The 17856-nt window shown below is 34.0% G+C and overlaps 1 protein-coding gene across 5 annotated transcripts in view; it reads left to right on the top strand.

The window, feature by feature from the left end:
* GALNT13 (polypeptide N-acetylgalactosaminyltransferase 13) overlaps window positions 1–17856 on the top strand; it is a 495830-nt gene that overhangs the window by 445468 nt on the left and 32506 nt on the right. For 4 of the 5 annotated variants that reach the window (XM_045831790.1, XM_045831772.1, XM_045831781.1 and 1 more), the window contains exon 11: window positions 7519–7617. The exons of the other annotated variant lie outside the window; for it this stretch is intronic. In XM_045831790.1, the coding sequence (XP_045687746.1) occupies window positions 7519–7617 (99 nt within the window). The remainder of the gene's footprint in view (window positions 1–7518; window positions 7618–17856) is intronic. 5 annotated transcript variants of the gene reach the window in all.

The following is a 17856-nucleotide window of genomic DNA, read 5'->3' as shown; positions in this document are numbered from 1 at the left end:
TATGTAGATTTAGTATGCCAGGTTCTGATCTTGTAAATATAAAGGCTAATTCAAGTTTAAGATTGAAAATGTCATTTTAATGCAGTAATCTCTCACCCCAGAAGACAGGCCAGCATTTTTACAAAAAAAAAAAAAAAGCATCGTGAGTTATATGAAACACAGGTACGTCAGATGGCAAGAAGAAGAGGATTTCTGGAGCCAAGTGACAACTCTTGGGGCTTAAAATTTGTAGTTCATTGTTGGTGTGAAGATGTTTAGATGTTATCTGTGCATTGTGTATTACCTACTTGACCTCAGCACTTCTTTTCCCTCTTGTGTCCCTTAACCACAGCAACTAATTAAGAGATTGGCACATATTGGCACCATGTCCTTACATACTGTTAAAGATCAAGTTTATGTTACTAAAAAATGAACATCTATGAAGCTGCTAGGCTGAAGGGATTTAGGGTATAATCAGTTACTGCAAACTCAGAAGCTAAAATGCTTAAAGATTTTTCCGTCTCTGTGGGTAATCAGGAGATTAATCTATTTATAGATTCACAGTCTTCTTGACCCTTTAATAGGATAACCAGTAAGAAAGCCTCATTTTAGATGACTTACACAAATGGGGGCATTCTCTCTGCTCACGATTATATTTCCAAAACCCTTTGGTACCCAGGTAGCTAATTTCCATGCCAGGGTAACTGAATGTGCATATGGACAGACAGAAGATGCTACTCATCATTAGTTGTTAACTTTAAAGAAGTTGGGCTGGTTGACTCACCTGTGAACAAAGCGAGTGGGTTCATTACCTGAAAAACATTTTTAATTCACATCACTGATAATTAGGCTAGAATGAATTCTAATTTTATTACTTAAATATGTATTGGCACAAACAACTACAACAAAGTATATGCAAGTTAGGCATATACTGAATTCTCCCAGGATTCAATCATGTTTGTTTTTGTTATTCACCAAAATAAGTGAAATTGTTTAATTTCTTATGTTATTTACTTTTTTGGTGAAATGGTGGTAAGATATCACATATTCAGAATTTTTAAGTCTCATAGTCATTCATCAGGGCATTCTACACCAAAGTCAGCTTGGATTTATTAAGCACAGAGATTCTTCACACATCCCTCTGATTTATTCACAACTTGGCAAAAAGAAAATATATTTAAATACACACTCACTATAACAATTATAATATGGAAACATTAATATTTAACTCAGGAATTGACTACAAATGTGCCTATCTCCTTCTTTACAAAGAAAAACCAAATGAGGTTGACATATAAAATAATGACAATGAGGAACATAATGTGAAATTAAAGGATAAGCAAGTACTGGAGTAATTAAAGCAAAAAATAAAATAGTTTAAGTTTAGACTCTTATCTTTAGAATGGATTTCACATATTAGTTTTGAAATGTAAAAGTTGGAGTAGTAGGAGGGAGTAAGTGCCTCTTTTCAGAATTGAGATTCTCATGGTTGCTTGCTATTAAAATCCAGCAGAGGGAGCAAAAGCCGATGAGTAGAAACATTTAGAAAAGACTTGCTAACGTGAAGCATGAATCAAAAGAATTTTCCAGATCTCAGAACTACCAGTGTGCTATACTTACATTGATACAAGTCATAGACCACACTCAGTAAGAAATTTCTAACAAATTTCTTTAGTGTGATTGGTTGCTTAGATTTTTTTAATGGCATGACCAAGCAACTAGTATTGTCAGGTACTGGTGACAAGATCAGGATCTTTCCTGAAATTTCACTTCTTTGCTTAAATAACATTCTTGGACTGAGGTCCCAGGGTATTTTTAGACAGATTTTGATTTCAAGAGCACACAAGATTATCCTAAATCTGATCATCCTCTGCATATTGACAGATGAGATGCACAGTGTGAACTTTCTTGTATGCCAATGCCTTATAATTTGCATTAAGATGTTCTTTTTGAGGATTGTCAGTACACACTAGTGACCATTTTTATATTTTGAAGAAGGTGTTGCAAATCCCAAGAGTGTTTGGCTCACTAACTTGACAACAATCTCATATAAACCAACCTGCCTTTTAGGTGGGTGTGGGTTTTTCTTTTTAAATCTGGATATCATAGGTCTAATGACAGAAACTTTTCAGATATTATGTCTGTATTCCTATGATGTGTTCCTCCAATTTTTTCAAGATGGGTATTGATTGATACCCCTGTTCCCTGATACTCTATGCCCCATCCTGTATATATCTAATGTCATCCTGGCCATTGCCAGAAATTCTTACATGACCTCAGTCCAGCAGTGTGGCATTCAACACAAAGAAAACCTTACATCTGTTCTTCTTAACATGGTCCCCAGATCTGATCCTAGCCAGCTTCCATATGTCTTGTTCTATGTGTCTTCACCATTGTCTGGATTACCTACTGTTACCTCTACTTCTGGTCAACTAGAGCTTGATTCCTCCTCACTCCTTCCAGACCTCCTTTCTGATAAATTCTGCCTGCCTCTCTGGACATCAGGGGTGGGCAATTCCCAAACTCATTACAATAACTTTCAGTTCCTTCTTTGGGCAGATTACTTAACTTCACTGTATCTTAATGTTTTCATTTGTAAAATGAGAGTAGTTTGGTTGGTTATAAATATTAAATTAGTTGTTACACAGAAGAGCTTGGAATAGCAAGCAGCTTGTACAATTCATAATTGTTAATTACCGTGGCAGTGGTGGTAGTCATCTGCCCTGTTTCCTTCCACAGCTGCCCCAAACCACTGACTTCTGTTTGTTTCTTGTCTCCCAGACCCCATGTCCAGCCAACTTCACCACATTGGACTTGAGTTCCTATATTGTATCCTCTGAACATCTGCTACATCCTAAGAGACAAGTAATATTACTTGTCCAGAAACTACCAAACCACTGTAGAAAAGTTAGAACATATCAAAAATGTAGCAGGCTTCTTTCCTTGCATTCCCTAAAATGAGTCTATCCTGAAATTCTGAAAAAATAGTTGCAGCAGTAGCATCATGTTTGCAAGTCTCTGAATTCCCCCATAGAAACAGAGGGAGCATTGGGGATAGCAAAACCAAAGCTTGATGGACAATGTTGACAACAAAAGTAGGTGGCAAGGTATACTCACAAATTACAAAATATGAGCTAACAGTTTTACAACCATATTTTACTGCAATTTTTGCAGTAGGAAGCAAAGGGAAGCAATGGGGTGTCTGATGGAAAGACCAGGATGCCACCTAAATTACTAATAAACATTCATGAGAAATTGATTCAGGGCAATTTTATCATAGTTAAGACTAAGAGATGTACTTGCATACAATCTAATTTTGAAGTCAGTGAAAAGTCTCCTTTCTCATGTTTGAGGGTCTGAATATTGTGGCCTATGAATTCTTAAAACTCACAAGCTGAAGTTTCTTCTCAGGAGAAATCTGAAGGAATAAAGCCCAAATTGAGGAGGTAGGGGCAACGGGGACAAAAGATATGGAAGGTCCAGATAAAAATATAAGAAAGATGAACAGAACTAGGAGATCTCAAAAAATAAAGACAATTTTTTCAGCTCTTCCAAAAGTGAAAAAGAGGAGATCCAGACTTGTGAAGTTTGAAATGGTCTCCTGTGTAAACATTTCCTGCAAGGACAGCTCAAAACAATCCCCCTTAAACATCCCCACTGGGTAGTAAAGGAATCAGCTTTGATATGAAAACCTCCTTAACTTTCCACCAGTGCTCAGTGTCTAAAATGATTCACAAAATAGATAGTCTTCCAGCTAGCAAGTACCCCAGTGTGTTTTCCTAAAACAAGGAGGTTCAACACTAATTGTGCATTCATCTGAGGAGCTTTAAACTGTATTCTTGTCGTACTTCAGATCATGTGGATAAGAATCTATGAGGGTGAAGCCAGTCCGAATATTTCAAAAGCTTTCCAAGTGAGTCTACTGGGCAGCCCATATGGGAACTGCTAAAAAAGAAGTTATTTCAAAGGGAAAAGTCATTGTAAAGTTACCATTTAACATCAAGACACTCTATACCTTCCTCCAACATGGTAGCTGTTAAACTTTGCTGCATATTAAAGTTACCTAAGGAAATTAAAAAAAAAACCTGATGGACAGGTTATACTTTCTACCAATTAAATGGGAGTGTCTGGGCATGGGAACCAGGCCTTGTAATAGTTTTAAGATGCCAGGTGAGAGAGAGAGAGAGAGAGAGAGAGAGAGAGAGAGAGAGAGAGAGAGAGAGAGAGAAAGAGAGAGATGAGAAGAGAAAGAATCCCTTGATAAAATCCTCTGTTTTAAAAGACTGGAGATTTGGTGGCATGCAAAAAAATATTGAAAAGGATAAATATAATAAGAATAAAGATAAAGAGGAAACATATAACCTAAAATTTCAAAACAAGGTAGAAAAAATTTTATAATAATAAAATATAGGGCAGAAGACTACAAATCAAATTGAGAAAAAAACCCTCTGAAATGAGGGCAGGAAAGAATTTAAAAAATAAGAAACAAAACCGTTTAGAAATTAAGGCTAAACTTGAAGACCATATGAGTCAGTAATTCCAGGATAAAATGCCATACACATTTTAGAGGGGAGAAGGAAAATTTTTCAAAATAAAAAATAAGACACAACCCTTCAACAGAAAGTGATGTATATGAAAGATAAGCAACAAGGTCCAAGATAATAGGATTTTCTAATGAGAAAATCAAAGCAATTAAACAAAATTAACATAATAATTATAACAAAGGAAACTTTCTTGAAAATAAAAGTGAAACTACATGTTGAAAAGAAATACCAGAGACCTGAAGAGTAATCCAGAATGAACAATATTAAGATATATTGTGGTAACTCTATTGGACTTTAAAGAAAAGGAAAAAGAAAAGTCAGATTGGCATTCAGGCAGATAGACATTTGTAAGGATAAGGGTAAGAAAACCAGATTATCATCAGACTTCTCGAAAACAATTATTTATGCTGATGGTAGATAGAATAACATTTTAAAGATACTCTTACTCAAGGGGACATTGTGAGTCAAGGATTTCAAATCTACCAAATTGGTTTTTAAATGTAAAAACCACAGATATATTTTAGCAATGTATGCAAAAGCTTAGAATATTATTCCCAGTAAATGGAATCATTTACCAATTTGCTTCAGTCAAAACCTTGGAATGCTTCTTGATGTCCTTATTCCCTCTCATAGGTCATATTCAATTTAACAACAAGTCCTAGTTGGTTCTCCCTGAAGAACCATGCCAAACTTGACCTCTTTGACCTACTTATTCCAAGTAACCATCACCCCTCGCTGGTGTGACTGCAGTAGTCCCTTACTTGTGTCCTTGCTTTTACTCTTGCCTTCATCTAATCCATTCTCCACACAGAAGCCAGAACAAACAACTGATAGGTCACCTTCATGCTCAAAAACCTTTCATTTCTTATATTATTTAGTCTTGGGTACCTCTCTAATCTTCCCCTCCCTCACTGTACCTTGGCTACATCATTCACCTGTTATTTCACTCATTTTCTCAGGTGCAGGGAGCATTCATTTGCTTTCCCCCAGTCTAGAATGCTCTTCCATAGATGGAAATATGATTGCTCTCTGTCTTCAATAAGGTGTCTTTTCAAGTAATGTTTCCTCAAAGTGGCCTTTCCTGGACCCCTGTCTAAAATAGTATCCCTGCTATTACTTTCTCTACACTTACTGTACTTTACATTTCTTTTTAGGACTCCTTGATCTTCTGACATTACAAGTATGTTTGTGTATTGTACTCCTCCCTTCTAAAATGTATAGTCCATGATGGGAGGGACTGTGTTCACTCTATTTACTCAGTGAGATATTTATTCCTCTGTTATTGTATATATTGTTCTATACTTTTTATGATGATAAATAATTCTTTTATTGTTTTTCAAGAAGTGTGCCTTTTATGAAAAGTTAGTAAGTCTGATGTAAGGGATTTAAAAATAATTCAACTTATATGTTGCATATTGATCAGACCATTGAAAACATAGGCAGACCAATTTACTACATCTGTTGATTGCTACCTTTCCCAATCCCATGCAGCTACAGGTTCTGAAAAACCTTCAGCCTTAGTCTATTGGCTCAGTTTCCTCCAGCACCTGAACCAACCTAAATCAGATTGAGAGAACCCACCATTATGGGACCTGTACATGATTTTGCTGCTTGAAGCTTATATCCTTTCCTTCTAAGATTCACAGTGTGCTCTCTCTGTTCTAATGGGCTGCTGCTCAGATTTCTTGATGAAAACATTTATAATGCTGCTCTAAATCCCAACCCACTGGAACAGGGTTTGACCACTCTGCTCTACTTTTTCCAACCCCAGTCAAGTATAAATTCTTATTCCCACTGTTCTCAGTTGCCAAATAGGGCCTTAAATGAAAATCATATCTTCTTTCCCAATTCTAGGAACTGTTCCGTGACCATGAAGTTCTGCACCATACAAAAAAAGTGAATTGTACTAACCTAATCCATCTTCTGTATCAATTTTTAACTTTTTAAAAATTGCCAATATGAATAAACATGTATCTAAAGCATAGATTGCTAAATGGACATATCCAAGTAATGTATGAGTGAACATGCATTCACTTATAAAATATGCATGTCCTAATAAGAGTCAGAGATAAAAACTTTTTGGAAGCAGAGTGGACAAGAACAGTAAATTCATACTTGCAGTGGAGACTAAGGAAAAAAAATGAAAACATTCTATATATTAGAACAATTTTTCTTCTTTTTGCACCCATTTGTACATGATTTAGTAATTAGAGTATTTTAAAACTCTATGAATGGCTTTTGTAATTACATTTGGCTCAAATATGTATCAAATATGTATTAACTTTATGTTAATTTTGGGACTAATGCAATGCTTGATTATATACCAAAAATCTATGTTTTCAGTTAGCAGTTTAATCTTGCTTTTCCAAATTTTTTAATGTGACATCACCATTTATCCTTGTAATGTTTTCTTAGGGTCAACTGCTTTCCATCAAGTTAGGCATTAAGAATGGAAAATGGATGAATATGTTTTAGTTACAGAAATAAACTATGTAATTAACCTTTATTAATACATAAAGTGAAGCACCTAGTAATGAAACAATCTATAAAAACATAAATTTAAAGATTTAACCAATTTGTTTCTATTCCTTTGTATATGGTACCATTGAAAGTTCAAGAACAGACTATGGTTATTCAAGTAGAATTTGGAAATTGTCCTAGTTTTAAAAGGATTTTTGGGAAGAATTCCTAATTTGCAACATGGAGAGTTTCCTTACTCTCCGACACTGTGCTGTGAACAAGTTGTACCTTTTGATTAGGGGCTAATGACAATGCCAGTGTTGGCTGTTCAAGTTTATTTCAGTAGGAAGTCAGAAGCTTACACGGATCTGGAAATGGACACAGAGAAAGAGAAATACGTATTTAAAACAAAATGTTCTTAGAGAAATTTCCTTATAAACGTGTATAATTTTGTTATCGATATACAATTTGATGATATCAGAAAGATTTTCTGACTTAGGTCTCTGAATTCTGTTTCTGTGTATGTTTCCTTCAGATAAGAAATGTTGAGACTAATCAATGTTTAGACAACATGGGCCGCAAGGAAAATGAAAAAGTGGGCATATTCAACTGTCACGGTATGGGAGGAAATCAGGTAAACTCTTCTTTCTTATCAGCTTCACATCTGAGGGCAATTTGTTGTTGTGAAAGCCATCAAGTTAGACTTTGGCTTACAAGTCAATAAAAATAATAGGCATTCAAATTAAGAACTAATTAGGCTATTTCATTATCCCAAGTTTACTAAGAAAACGCCACAGAATTTAATTTAAAGGACAACATTTTCAATGAACTTATAGGTAGTGAAGAGTGTCAAATATTTTAGACCCATCTCATTTTATCAGGTATGTGCAAATAAGGACAAAAGTATACAAGGTCACCAAGCTCAGGGATTCATAAGTGAAGTAAGCAAAGGAAAAACATGTAAAAACACCATACATACAGATATTCTACCATCTCTACATTGTCAATTTCATGGCAAGATAGAAATTAAAACAATTATTTTTCATCTTCCTGAATACTTATTCATGTCTACAAATATATGTACAAGAATGTTAACTGGCATCCTTTTTGTTATAACACAGACAGTGGAAATAGCTAAATATTTACCAAGAGGGGGATATTTAAATAAATTATGGTATATTCATAGCACAAAATACTGCATAGCCACCAAAATGACTGATATGTCTATATGCATTGTCAGCAAAAACTGAAAAGAGGGTAAAAAATTCAGAGTATAACTTATTTTGAATGATCTCATTTATGAAAAATACATTGACATTTTTCTTTATAGTATCTGTAATATCTATTTTTATATAGATGATTATGTAATAGACTATATAATAGCTATGTATAGTAACTATGTATATAGTAGCTATGTATAGTGGCTATGTATATAGATTATATAGTAGCTCTATATAATAGCTATGTATAGTAGTCTATCTGGAATATAGAGTACCTCTGACAAGAAGATTGAACTTGAAGAAGGAATTTTAATTTTTACCCCATGTATATGTGTGTGTGTGTGTGTGTGTGTGTGTGTGTGTGTGTGTATGCATTACTTTCATAATTAAGCAAAACTGGAGAAAAATGAACTGTTGAGAATAAAAGAACATTTTATAGCATTAATCTGACCTGGATCACTTATGGTTGGTCACATAATGTTTTTGAGCTTAATATTTTACCTACAAAGTAGATAGAAGATGTTCCTTAATCTTTTTTTCTCTAAAGATTACTAAATTTGTAGCTCAGTGGATTGAGCGCAGGCTGGGAACCAAAGTGTCCCAGGTTCGATTCCCAGCCAGGGTACATGCCTGGGTTGTAAGCCATAACCCCCAGCAACCACACATTAATGTTTCTCTCTCTCTCTCTTTCTCTCTCTCTCTATCTCTTTCTCTCTCTCTCTATCTCCCTCCCTTCCCTCTCTAAAAATAAATAAATAAAATCTTAAAAAAAAAGATTACTAAATTTATAAAACAACTGTCAGTTAGCCTGGCATATACTAGACACTCAGTACTTACTGGTATATTGCCATTAATTATTTTATGTACTTATTTTTTCATTTATGTTCTTAATTATTTCTTTGTATTTTTATGAGAAAAAAATGTTCATTTAGTGAAACATTGATGAAAAATGCCAGAGGTAAGATAAATGCACAACGCTTCTGTGATATTGTTAAGCTTAATAAAGTATACTATTTTTCCTGTTCTAACAAATACATATGAAAATATTAACCCACTGCATAAAACCTTACTACGATTCATACCTTGGTAGAACTCAATATTTCTAGGATGATTAATAGTAGGGACATGTTTAAGTTTTAGGCTTACTTGAAAAAAATAACAGATTTTAGGATTCTATTCTCAGAGCCACCTTCCCTGTTTTTTATTGCTATTCTTTCATGTTACCATGGAAGCAGCATCTATTTTTATGGTTATTTAGTTTTGAATTCTTAAAAGTAGCCTCAATCCATAAAAATATTCTAATTTCTCTCTTCTACTTTTACACAAAAGTCATAACAAATGTTAATATTATTTTTTCATATTTCCACTCAGTTATATTTCTAGAAGAAGGTTCTTTATCTTTGTTGAGAATTATACATTAACTATTTTTCCTTGCACAGAAGTTTTGGTAGTTTCTTTCTTTCTTTGCTGGATATATTTTTCTTAAACACTCCTGTATCCAGCACATTCTCCCCTTTTTATCTCCAGCACTGACATAAGGCTTGGACTGTGGTAGGTACCAAATAAAAACTAGTCAAACAAATGAAAGAATGCATGGAGGTTTTTGTAGCCAGAATACTGGAAAGACAAGGTAGCAAGTGGAGAATTATTATTAAATCCATACTTTTAAATTATATTTCTAACATTATCAGTGCACTTAAGTATTTTTGTAATTGATATTAATACTTTGTGAATTTCCTAGTCATGCATTTGCTTATGTTTTCATTGGAGATTGAGAGGATTCTTTTTTCTCTTATATACTCATAAAAACACTTTATTAAGTAACACTATTACCTATGGTCATATTGTAGATATTTTTCTGATTTGACATTTTGTCTATAGTGTGTTTCATATATAGACTTTGAAACACTTTGTGTTTTAGTCATTGTTTGCCTTTATACTTTCCATTTTCGATGTAGAAATACAATTCTTTTATTTTTAGAAAACTTTTTATTCTATTTTTTTCATTACCATTTAGTCCCCTTATATTCCACTCCCCCCACCAACCACCACACTGTTGTCCATGCCCATGAGTCCTTTTTTCCTTTTTGCTCAATCCCTCTTACCCCATAACCCCTTACCCCTGGTCTGTCTTCCTGCTCTCTATCTATGTGTCTGTTTCTGTTTTGCTTGTTATTTCAGTTTGTCCATTCAATTCCACATAAAGGATGTAAAAGAGCTGTACTAAAAAAATTATGACACTGAGGAAGGAAATTTAAGAAGATACAAATAAGTGGAAGCACATACCATGTTCATGGATAGGAAGAATTAACATCATAAAAATGCCCATAAGACCCAAAGCAATCTATAGATTCAACACAATTCCTATTAAGATTCCAACAATATACTTCATAAACCTAGAACAAATATTTCAAAAATTTATTTATTTATTTTTTAGCAATTGTAAATAGTATTTTATTTTTCTTCACATTTTTAATTCAAGTTTGTTGTTCAAGTACAATTGTTTCCATTTTCCCCCCACAACTCCTTGCAACCTCACCCACCCCCACTTCCCATATAGAACCACAAAAGGCCCCATATGGCAACAGTGATCCTGAGAAAGAACAAAGTTGGAAGAATCACACTACCTAATATCAAACTATACCATAAGTCCATAGTAATCAAAACAGCATGGTACTGGCATAAAAACAGAAGCATAGATTAATGGAACAGAATAAACAGTCCAGAAATAAACACACACATTTATAGTCAATTAATATTCTACAGAGGAAGCAAGCACACACAATGGGCTAAAGACAGTTTATTCAATAAATGGTGTTGGGAAAATTAGACAGATATGTCCAGAATAATGAGACCAGATCCCCGTCTTACACCACACACAAAAATAAACACAATTCTTTTTTAGTGAGATGCTTTTAAATGACATTTACATAACCTTAAAGGAGCCAATACCAAAACAGGTGAATAAATCTTTAAAAGTCCAGGCATTGTTACTATAAACAGAATGGATTGTGCAACCTCGATGTAACCTGGCAGCCAAAGAGAGGGAACTGGAATGTATGTGCATGAACAATGACAACTTTACCATACTAATCAGTGGGGGTGGGTAGATGCCTTTGAGTGAGCATGTGAACTTTTTGGCCATTGAATTTAAAACGACTGAGCAAACAGAGCAATGAATATGCATCAAATTTTGCATTAAGCTTGAACATTCCTCCATGGAATCTATTCAGATGATTCAGAAGGCTACAGCTATGGGCAACTGGTGACTGGCAGCATCATCAAGACAATACACTTGTTCATGCATCATGTCTCATGCAGTGTTTTTTGGCAAAACATCAAATCACCCAGGTGACTCAGCCCTGCTACAGCCCAGATTTGGTGCTCTATGACTTCTGGCTTTTCCCAAAACTAAAATGACCTTTAAAAGGGAAGAGATTTCAGACTGTCAGTGAGATTCAGGAAAATATTAAATGGTAGCTAATGGTGTTTGGGAGAACTATGTGAGGTCCCAAGGTACCTACTTTGAAGGGGACTAAGGCATCATTGTCCTATGTATAATGTATTCTGTATATTGTGTCTTCTTCAATAAATGTCTTTATTTTTCATATTACGTGGATGGATACTTTCTGGACAGAACTCATATATCATATCAATTTAAGTCTGACACAAATTTCTATTTAAAATTTATATAAAATATACTTGTGTCCAACTTAGATTAATATAGTATTTATAAAATAACCATTTATTTTATATTAAGTATCAGTATATAATTTTTTAAAATGTAATGTGGAGTCTTTCCTCTTGAATTAAAATACATCTTTAATCCAAAAAGGAGGAAAAGAAACCCCTATACATATTCTATTAATTCCTTCCAAAGATAAAATATATGCTCACATTTTAATACATTTATAATGGTTCACTTTCTCCCTGGAGCCACTCATTTGAAGAGAGCTAGAAAGCATATGGAAACATTCCATGTAACTTATTGCAGTAAATGATTCAGAGCCATTTTTCAAGGTAGCATTTAGGGAAGCTTATGCTAACCACTTCTTATAGCCCTGTGTCTGCCAAGATAAAGAAGAGATCATTACGTCTTACCTATATTTTTATACAAATGTCTCCTCCTCCTCTAAAATGTGATTATTTATACGTAAGAAGAAATCTAACCTTATGATAGGTGTATTATAAATTTTTGAGAGTAGATTGATACTTTCCTCATTACATCCCTTCTCCTAGAGAAAGTTTAATTATTTTAGTAATGCATACTAATACATTCCCAGATTGTAATGAATACATTCATTCAACATGTATGTCTTCATTTTAAGTTTGCATTTTTGTAAGTACTGTAATTACTTAGAAACCATTTCTACACTAATTTTGTCCCATTTTAGTAATGTGCATAATGGCATAAAAACTCTCCAGGGATTTCACAAAGTAAATTTGCAAGTGAAAGGAAATGCCCTATGAAGAAAGAATGAACATGTGACACTCATTAAATGTTTAAATGAGTTGGATACATGCAAGCTAGAAGAGCAGAGTTATTATAATTTCTACAGAAATAGAAAGTATTCTAAGAGCCTTTCAATCTCATTAATGCTTGGTTAGGAGAACATCTCTGGTCTTTGATTGGCTGATGCTCCTACCAGAAAAATAGAATATACTGAGGATGAAATAGTAATTTGGCTCAAACATTCATTCAACAAAACCTCATTATCCTAGCCTATGATAGACACTGTAGATGATGTTAGTATATGATGTTAGAAGAACAAAATATAGAAAGACATACATTTCACATTGACTCAGTTTTTCTGGGGATCAGGAGGTCTCTGCTCATCCTCAAGTCCATCAGTCCCAGATTTAGTTTCATTCCAAGTAGTTTCAACAGGGCCTGCTATTATAGGATCAGCCCCGTGTCAACAGAGCCTTTGGGATACATGTATAAGTCAGTGAGTCTATTATTTATTTTTCTAGATAATCAACCCCCTCAAACTTACCTTTAAGGAAGCTCCAAAATCATACCACCTATTGTCTCAAACTAATACACATTGATTTTTGAATGAGAATATGTAGCCTCAAACTCAGTCTGTCTATAATTACATCCTTTATTCAAAGCCTTTTGTCCCTCTAATCTCATCATTCGCCCATTTTTACATTTTTCTCTCTTATCTCTCATTACCCCTGCCCTCCCCAGACTAGACACTAAGCCCTGTGGATTCTTTCTGTGTGTGGTTTTTATCTATTTATTCTTTTATTTGATTAATAATTCTGCTTTCTCAGTCTAGGCTTTGATTACTACAGTAGTTTCAGTAGAGTTTCCCCATGGCTCCAACCTGTTCCCATCTTCACTCTACTCACAGTCCATAATCAAGTGAGGACTCCTTCCAGCATATTGCTCCCAACTAGAAAAAACAAACAAAAAGCTTTTAAAAGTTCTTGGATTTTACAAGCTAAAATTAACATTCTTTATTGGTCCAAGTTCTATATAATCTGACCACTTTTTACCTTTGTAATTTTGTCTTCTGTTGCTCACCTATAGAAATTCTCAACTTCATCAACTATTGAGTATTGCCTGACTAAGTGTTTAAAATTTTATTATGATCTGTTTGTTCTTTGTGATATCTTTCTTATACCAACCTGGTATGCCTTCCTCCACTTTTCTAACTGCATGAATTCTATCTAGTTTACATAGTTCCATAGTTTACATAGTTTATCTAATTCCAATTAAAAACTTAATTCTCTTCATGTAGTATTATGTGTGTGTGTGTGTGTGTGTGTGTGTGTGTGTAATTTGCTTTTCAATCTTCATTGATAATTCCTTTTTCTGGAACTCATAATAATTAAAATTTTTCTCATTTTTTTTTACTTTATATTATTTTTCTCAATTTTTCTCTTATACTTTAGCACTTATGGTATCATTTCAATTATGTATGTTTATTCATTATATCTCCAAAAATGTAAACTCTTCTTGGAAGCAATAATTAGTTCTTTTCCTTTTTAATTCTATATGGTAATAACTGCTTACTGTAAAATGAATGAACAGAAATTTTTCATACAAAAATTTTAGTTACTAAAAACCTGCTGTTATCACAGAAATAGTTTCAACATTTCAACTACATAAAGGAAAAAATATCCTGGAGGATGAAACTGTCGCTATGGATGTACCTAGATTTGGAGCTATGGCAGGCTGAAAAATGACCCCCAAAGATATCTACATCCTAATCCCTGGAATTTGTGAATGTTATCTTATATGAAAAAAAAACAACTTTGCAATGTAATTAAATTGAGGAATTTGAGATGGGACAATTATCCTGGATTATCTGGTTGGCCCTAAATGCAACCACATGTATCCTGTTACACAGAGAGAGGCTTGACACACAGGATAAGAAAAGGCAGTGAGTCCATGGAGGCAGAGAAGAAATGATGGGGCCATGAGTGAAGGACTGCACGCAGTAGCTATGAAGCTAGAAGAGGCAAGAAGCAGATTTTCCCCTGGAGCCTCCAAAAGGAATGCTGACCTACTAGTACCTTGGTTTCTACCTAATGAAACTGGTGTCAGATTTCTGGCCTCCAGAACGATGAGAGAATAAATTTCCATTGCATTAAGCCACTTAGTTCCTGATAATTTCTTTCAGCAGCCACAGGAAATTAGTATAGGATCTTACAAATGAAAACTCCCAGGATGGTCTAGCTTAGTATTTGTAAGCAATCCACCTCTTTGGAAAAGAGGTCTAAGACACCAAACCTTCCACAAAGTTAGAAAAATATATTATTTCATCTTACAGCTTCAATAAATGAAGTGGTAGCTAAATAGAATAGCTTTGAATTATACTGATCTTACAGAATGTTTTAATTATGGAAACTTTGTTTATGGAGATTCCATTTTATTTTGACTTTTTGTATTCTGTTTTCTATTTTAGTGTAACTGCTGTAGCAAATAAAGTTGTCAATAAGCTCTAAATACTTCATTGATAAAAATTAAAAAATATAAAATATCTAAAAGTAAATCCTTAAAATTATAACAGTCTCTTTTGGTTAATAGTTAATAAATTCTGCATGGGAGTTCTAAAAATTGTTGTAATTTTTTTTTAATCTTAACTCAAGAACTGAGCAAAAAATCACAAAAAAATTGCTAAGTCACTGCATTATTATTTACATTAATGGAACATCTGCTAAGCCTGGGGTTGATTAAAATGTGGAGGAACTTAAATGTGGAGGATCTGATTTTGCCTAGTTTTGCCTGCTCAGAATGTTTCCTGGCATAGCAACAAATGATAAACCCACTGTGTTCAACCTGTTTCTTTCCCTGGTAGGAATTACTCAGAAATTGTGAGAATTTTTTCCCTTAATGTTTCCTAAAAATTGAGCACTAAAAGTACCTGTTTCTTAGATTCATTTTTCTAAGTGTTGTTCAGTCTAATTTTATGCATTTCTTTGTAATAATAGTTAAGATCCATCACATATGAAAGTTTTTCCAAAAGCTATGGAAAAATTGGCAATGCAAGTTCAACCTAGAAAGCACTTTTACTATTTTACTGTAAAGTACTTAAAATTAATTCCCTGAAATCCTGCATTCATTTTCATAAGCCACAACTTTGGCTCTGAGATTTCTAGCTGTAAGTACAAAATTGGTTATATGATTCATTATGTCAAAGTATAAAAACAAACCAGCTTCAAAAAGGTTTGATTATTCCTAGTGTTGAAACGGTGAAGATGCCAACCGTGACTCCTGTTACAGAAAGCGGTAGATGAAAAATGGGCTGCAGGGGCAACTAGGGGGACCCTGGACTGAATTTGCATGATAGTCTCTAAGAGGGGACCTTGGGACACGGTGATATCAGTGTATGTCTGTGCATGTAGTAGGATAAAATATTTATTCTGTTGATTAATTGGTTAATTATAGTGTATCATTATATCAACCCATGCTCTAAAGACTTTAAAATTAAATTTCCATAAGGCTCACACTTTAAAATACTTTATGAACTCTGGGAAGTTCACATAAATTTAATTTCATTTAATTAATGAGAATCCCAGAGTATTCCCTGAATAGTAAAATATCACATAATCTCATAAAGCAGAATGTTTTATATTATCCTAGTTTAATAAAACCCCAACACACACACACATTATCTCACACCACCAATAGAACTTTTCTTATTGAGAAAGATCGGCTGTTAACTAAAAACCAGTTAAAGAAAAATGTTTTGCAACCAGCAGCACCAATCTGCTCCTGCAGCCAACCATTTTATCTCCTCTGAAGCTCCTGTTACTTAGAGACGGGTTCCAAGCTTTCTGCTAATTTTATTAGATACAGGTTTATCTCCAATAACTATTTAGTCCCAGTAGAAATTTTCTATTCTGTTCTATTTCAAATGTCTGAACCTCATTCCTTTCTTCACTTTATCTTTAAATGTATTTCTCCTGTCGTATGCCTAAGTATTCCTATGGCACAGACATAGAGCAAACACTGGTCTCTCCCTCTTCCTATGGGGACACTGATCTCCTTCATGAGGGCTCCACAATCATGACCTCACCTCAAAGACCTCCCTCCAAACACCACCATCCAGCAATTGGGTTTAACATAAGATGGGTGATAAGGCACAACTATTCTGTCATAGCAGTGGCTTTATAAAAGTCTTTTGTCCTTTCTGGACCCCAGTGTCCAGTACCATAAATTGATGTGGTTGAACTAGATGTCTATCAGTTCTAGTATTCTTTTTTTTAAAGATTTTATTTATTTATTTTTAGAGAGGGAAGGGAGGGAGAAAGAGAGAGAGAGGGAGAAACATCAATGTGTGGTTGCTGGGGGCCGTGGCCTGCAACCCAGGCATGTACCCTGGCTGGGAATCAAACCTGCGACACTTTGGTTCGCAGCCCGCGCTCAATCCACTGAGCTATGCCAGCCAGGGCCAGTTCTAGTATTCTTAATCTGTTTTGTCATAAAGGCAAGAGCAGGAAATCCAAATGATTTGTAAAATATTTGGATCAGTGACAGGAAAAACAAATTTAGAAAGCTTAAATTTAGGAAAATATGTTTAGAAAACAAATATTTTTAGAAAATATTTCAGAACAATGTGACAATTTTGAGCAACCTGATGGCAATCAAAAACTAATGATTTAAAGAAAAAAACTTATTAATCAAGAATGTATTGAACACCATTTATGAACCCAGTAATATATGGGCACTAAGAGGAATACAAAGATATACTTAAAACTCAAATTTTTTTTGTGTGTGTGTGAGAAAGTTGGTGAAGATGCTGTTTGTTACATGACAAGAAATCCTTCCCATGGGTTCCCTAAGAGAATTTCATACTATTCTGAATATTATGAAAAGTTTTTCTCTTGAGCAAGGGTTTTTTTTCCTACTAAATACATAATTCATACAGAAAAAAATAATAATATTTTATTAACTATATTTAGCCTCATTCTTAGATTATTTTATTACATCATTATTTATGTGGATGTATTTTCTCTCTTTCATCTTACCTGTTTTTATATAAATATATATATATATATACACACACACACATATATATTACACATATATGTGTGTAGTTATGCTATATGTAAAATTCTACTGCCACTTTTTTAAAGCATGAAATATAAATAAGTAAATAAGTAAATATAGGGATTATTACACAATCCCTATATTC

This window comes from Phyllostomus hastatus, unplaced genomic scaffold (genome assembly GCF_019186645.2).
Source record: "Phyllostomus hastatus isolate PE091 unplaced genomic scaffold, TTU_PhHast_1.1 phas_contig_1, whole genome shotgun sequence".
In the NCBI taxonomy this organism is placed as follows: Eukaryota; Metazoa; Chordata; class Mammalia; order Chiroptera; family Phyllostomidae; genus Phyllostomus; species Phyllostomus hastatus.
The sequence above is the reverse complement of the archived record's forward strand: the minus strand, read 5'-3'. Positions and strand labels throughout refer to the sequence as shown.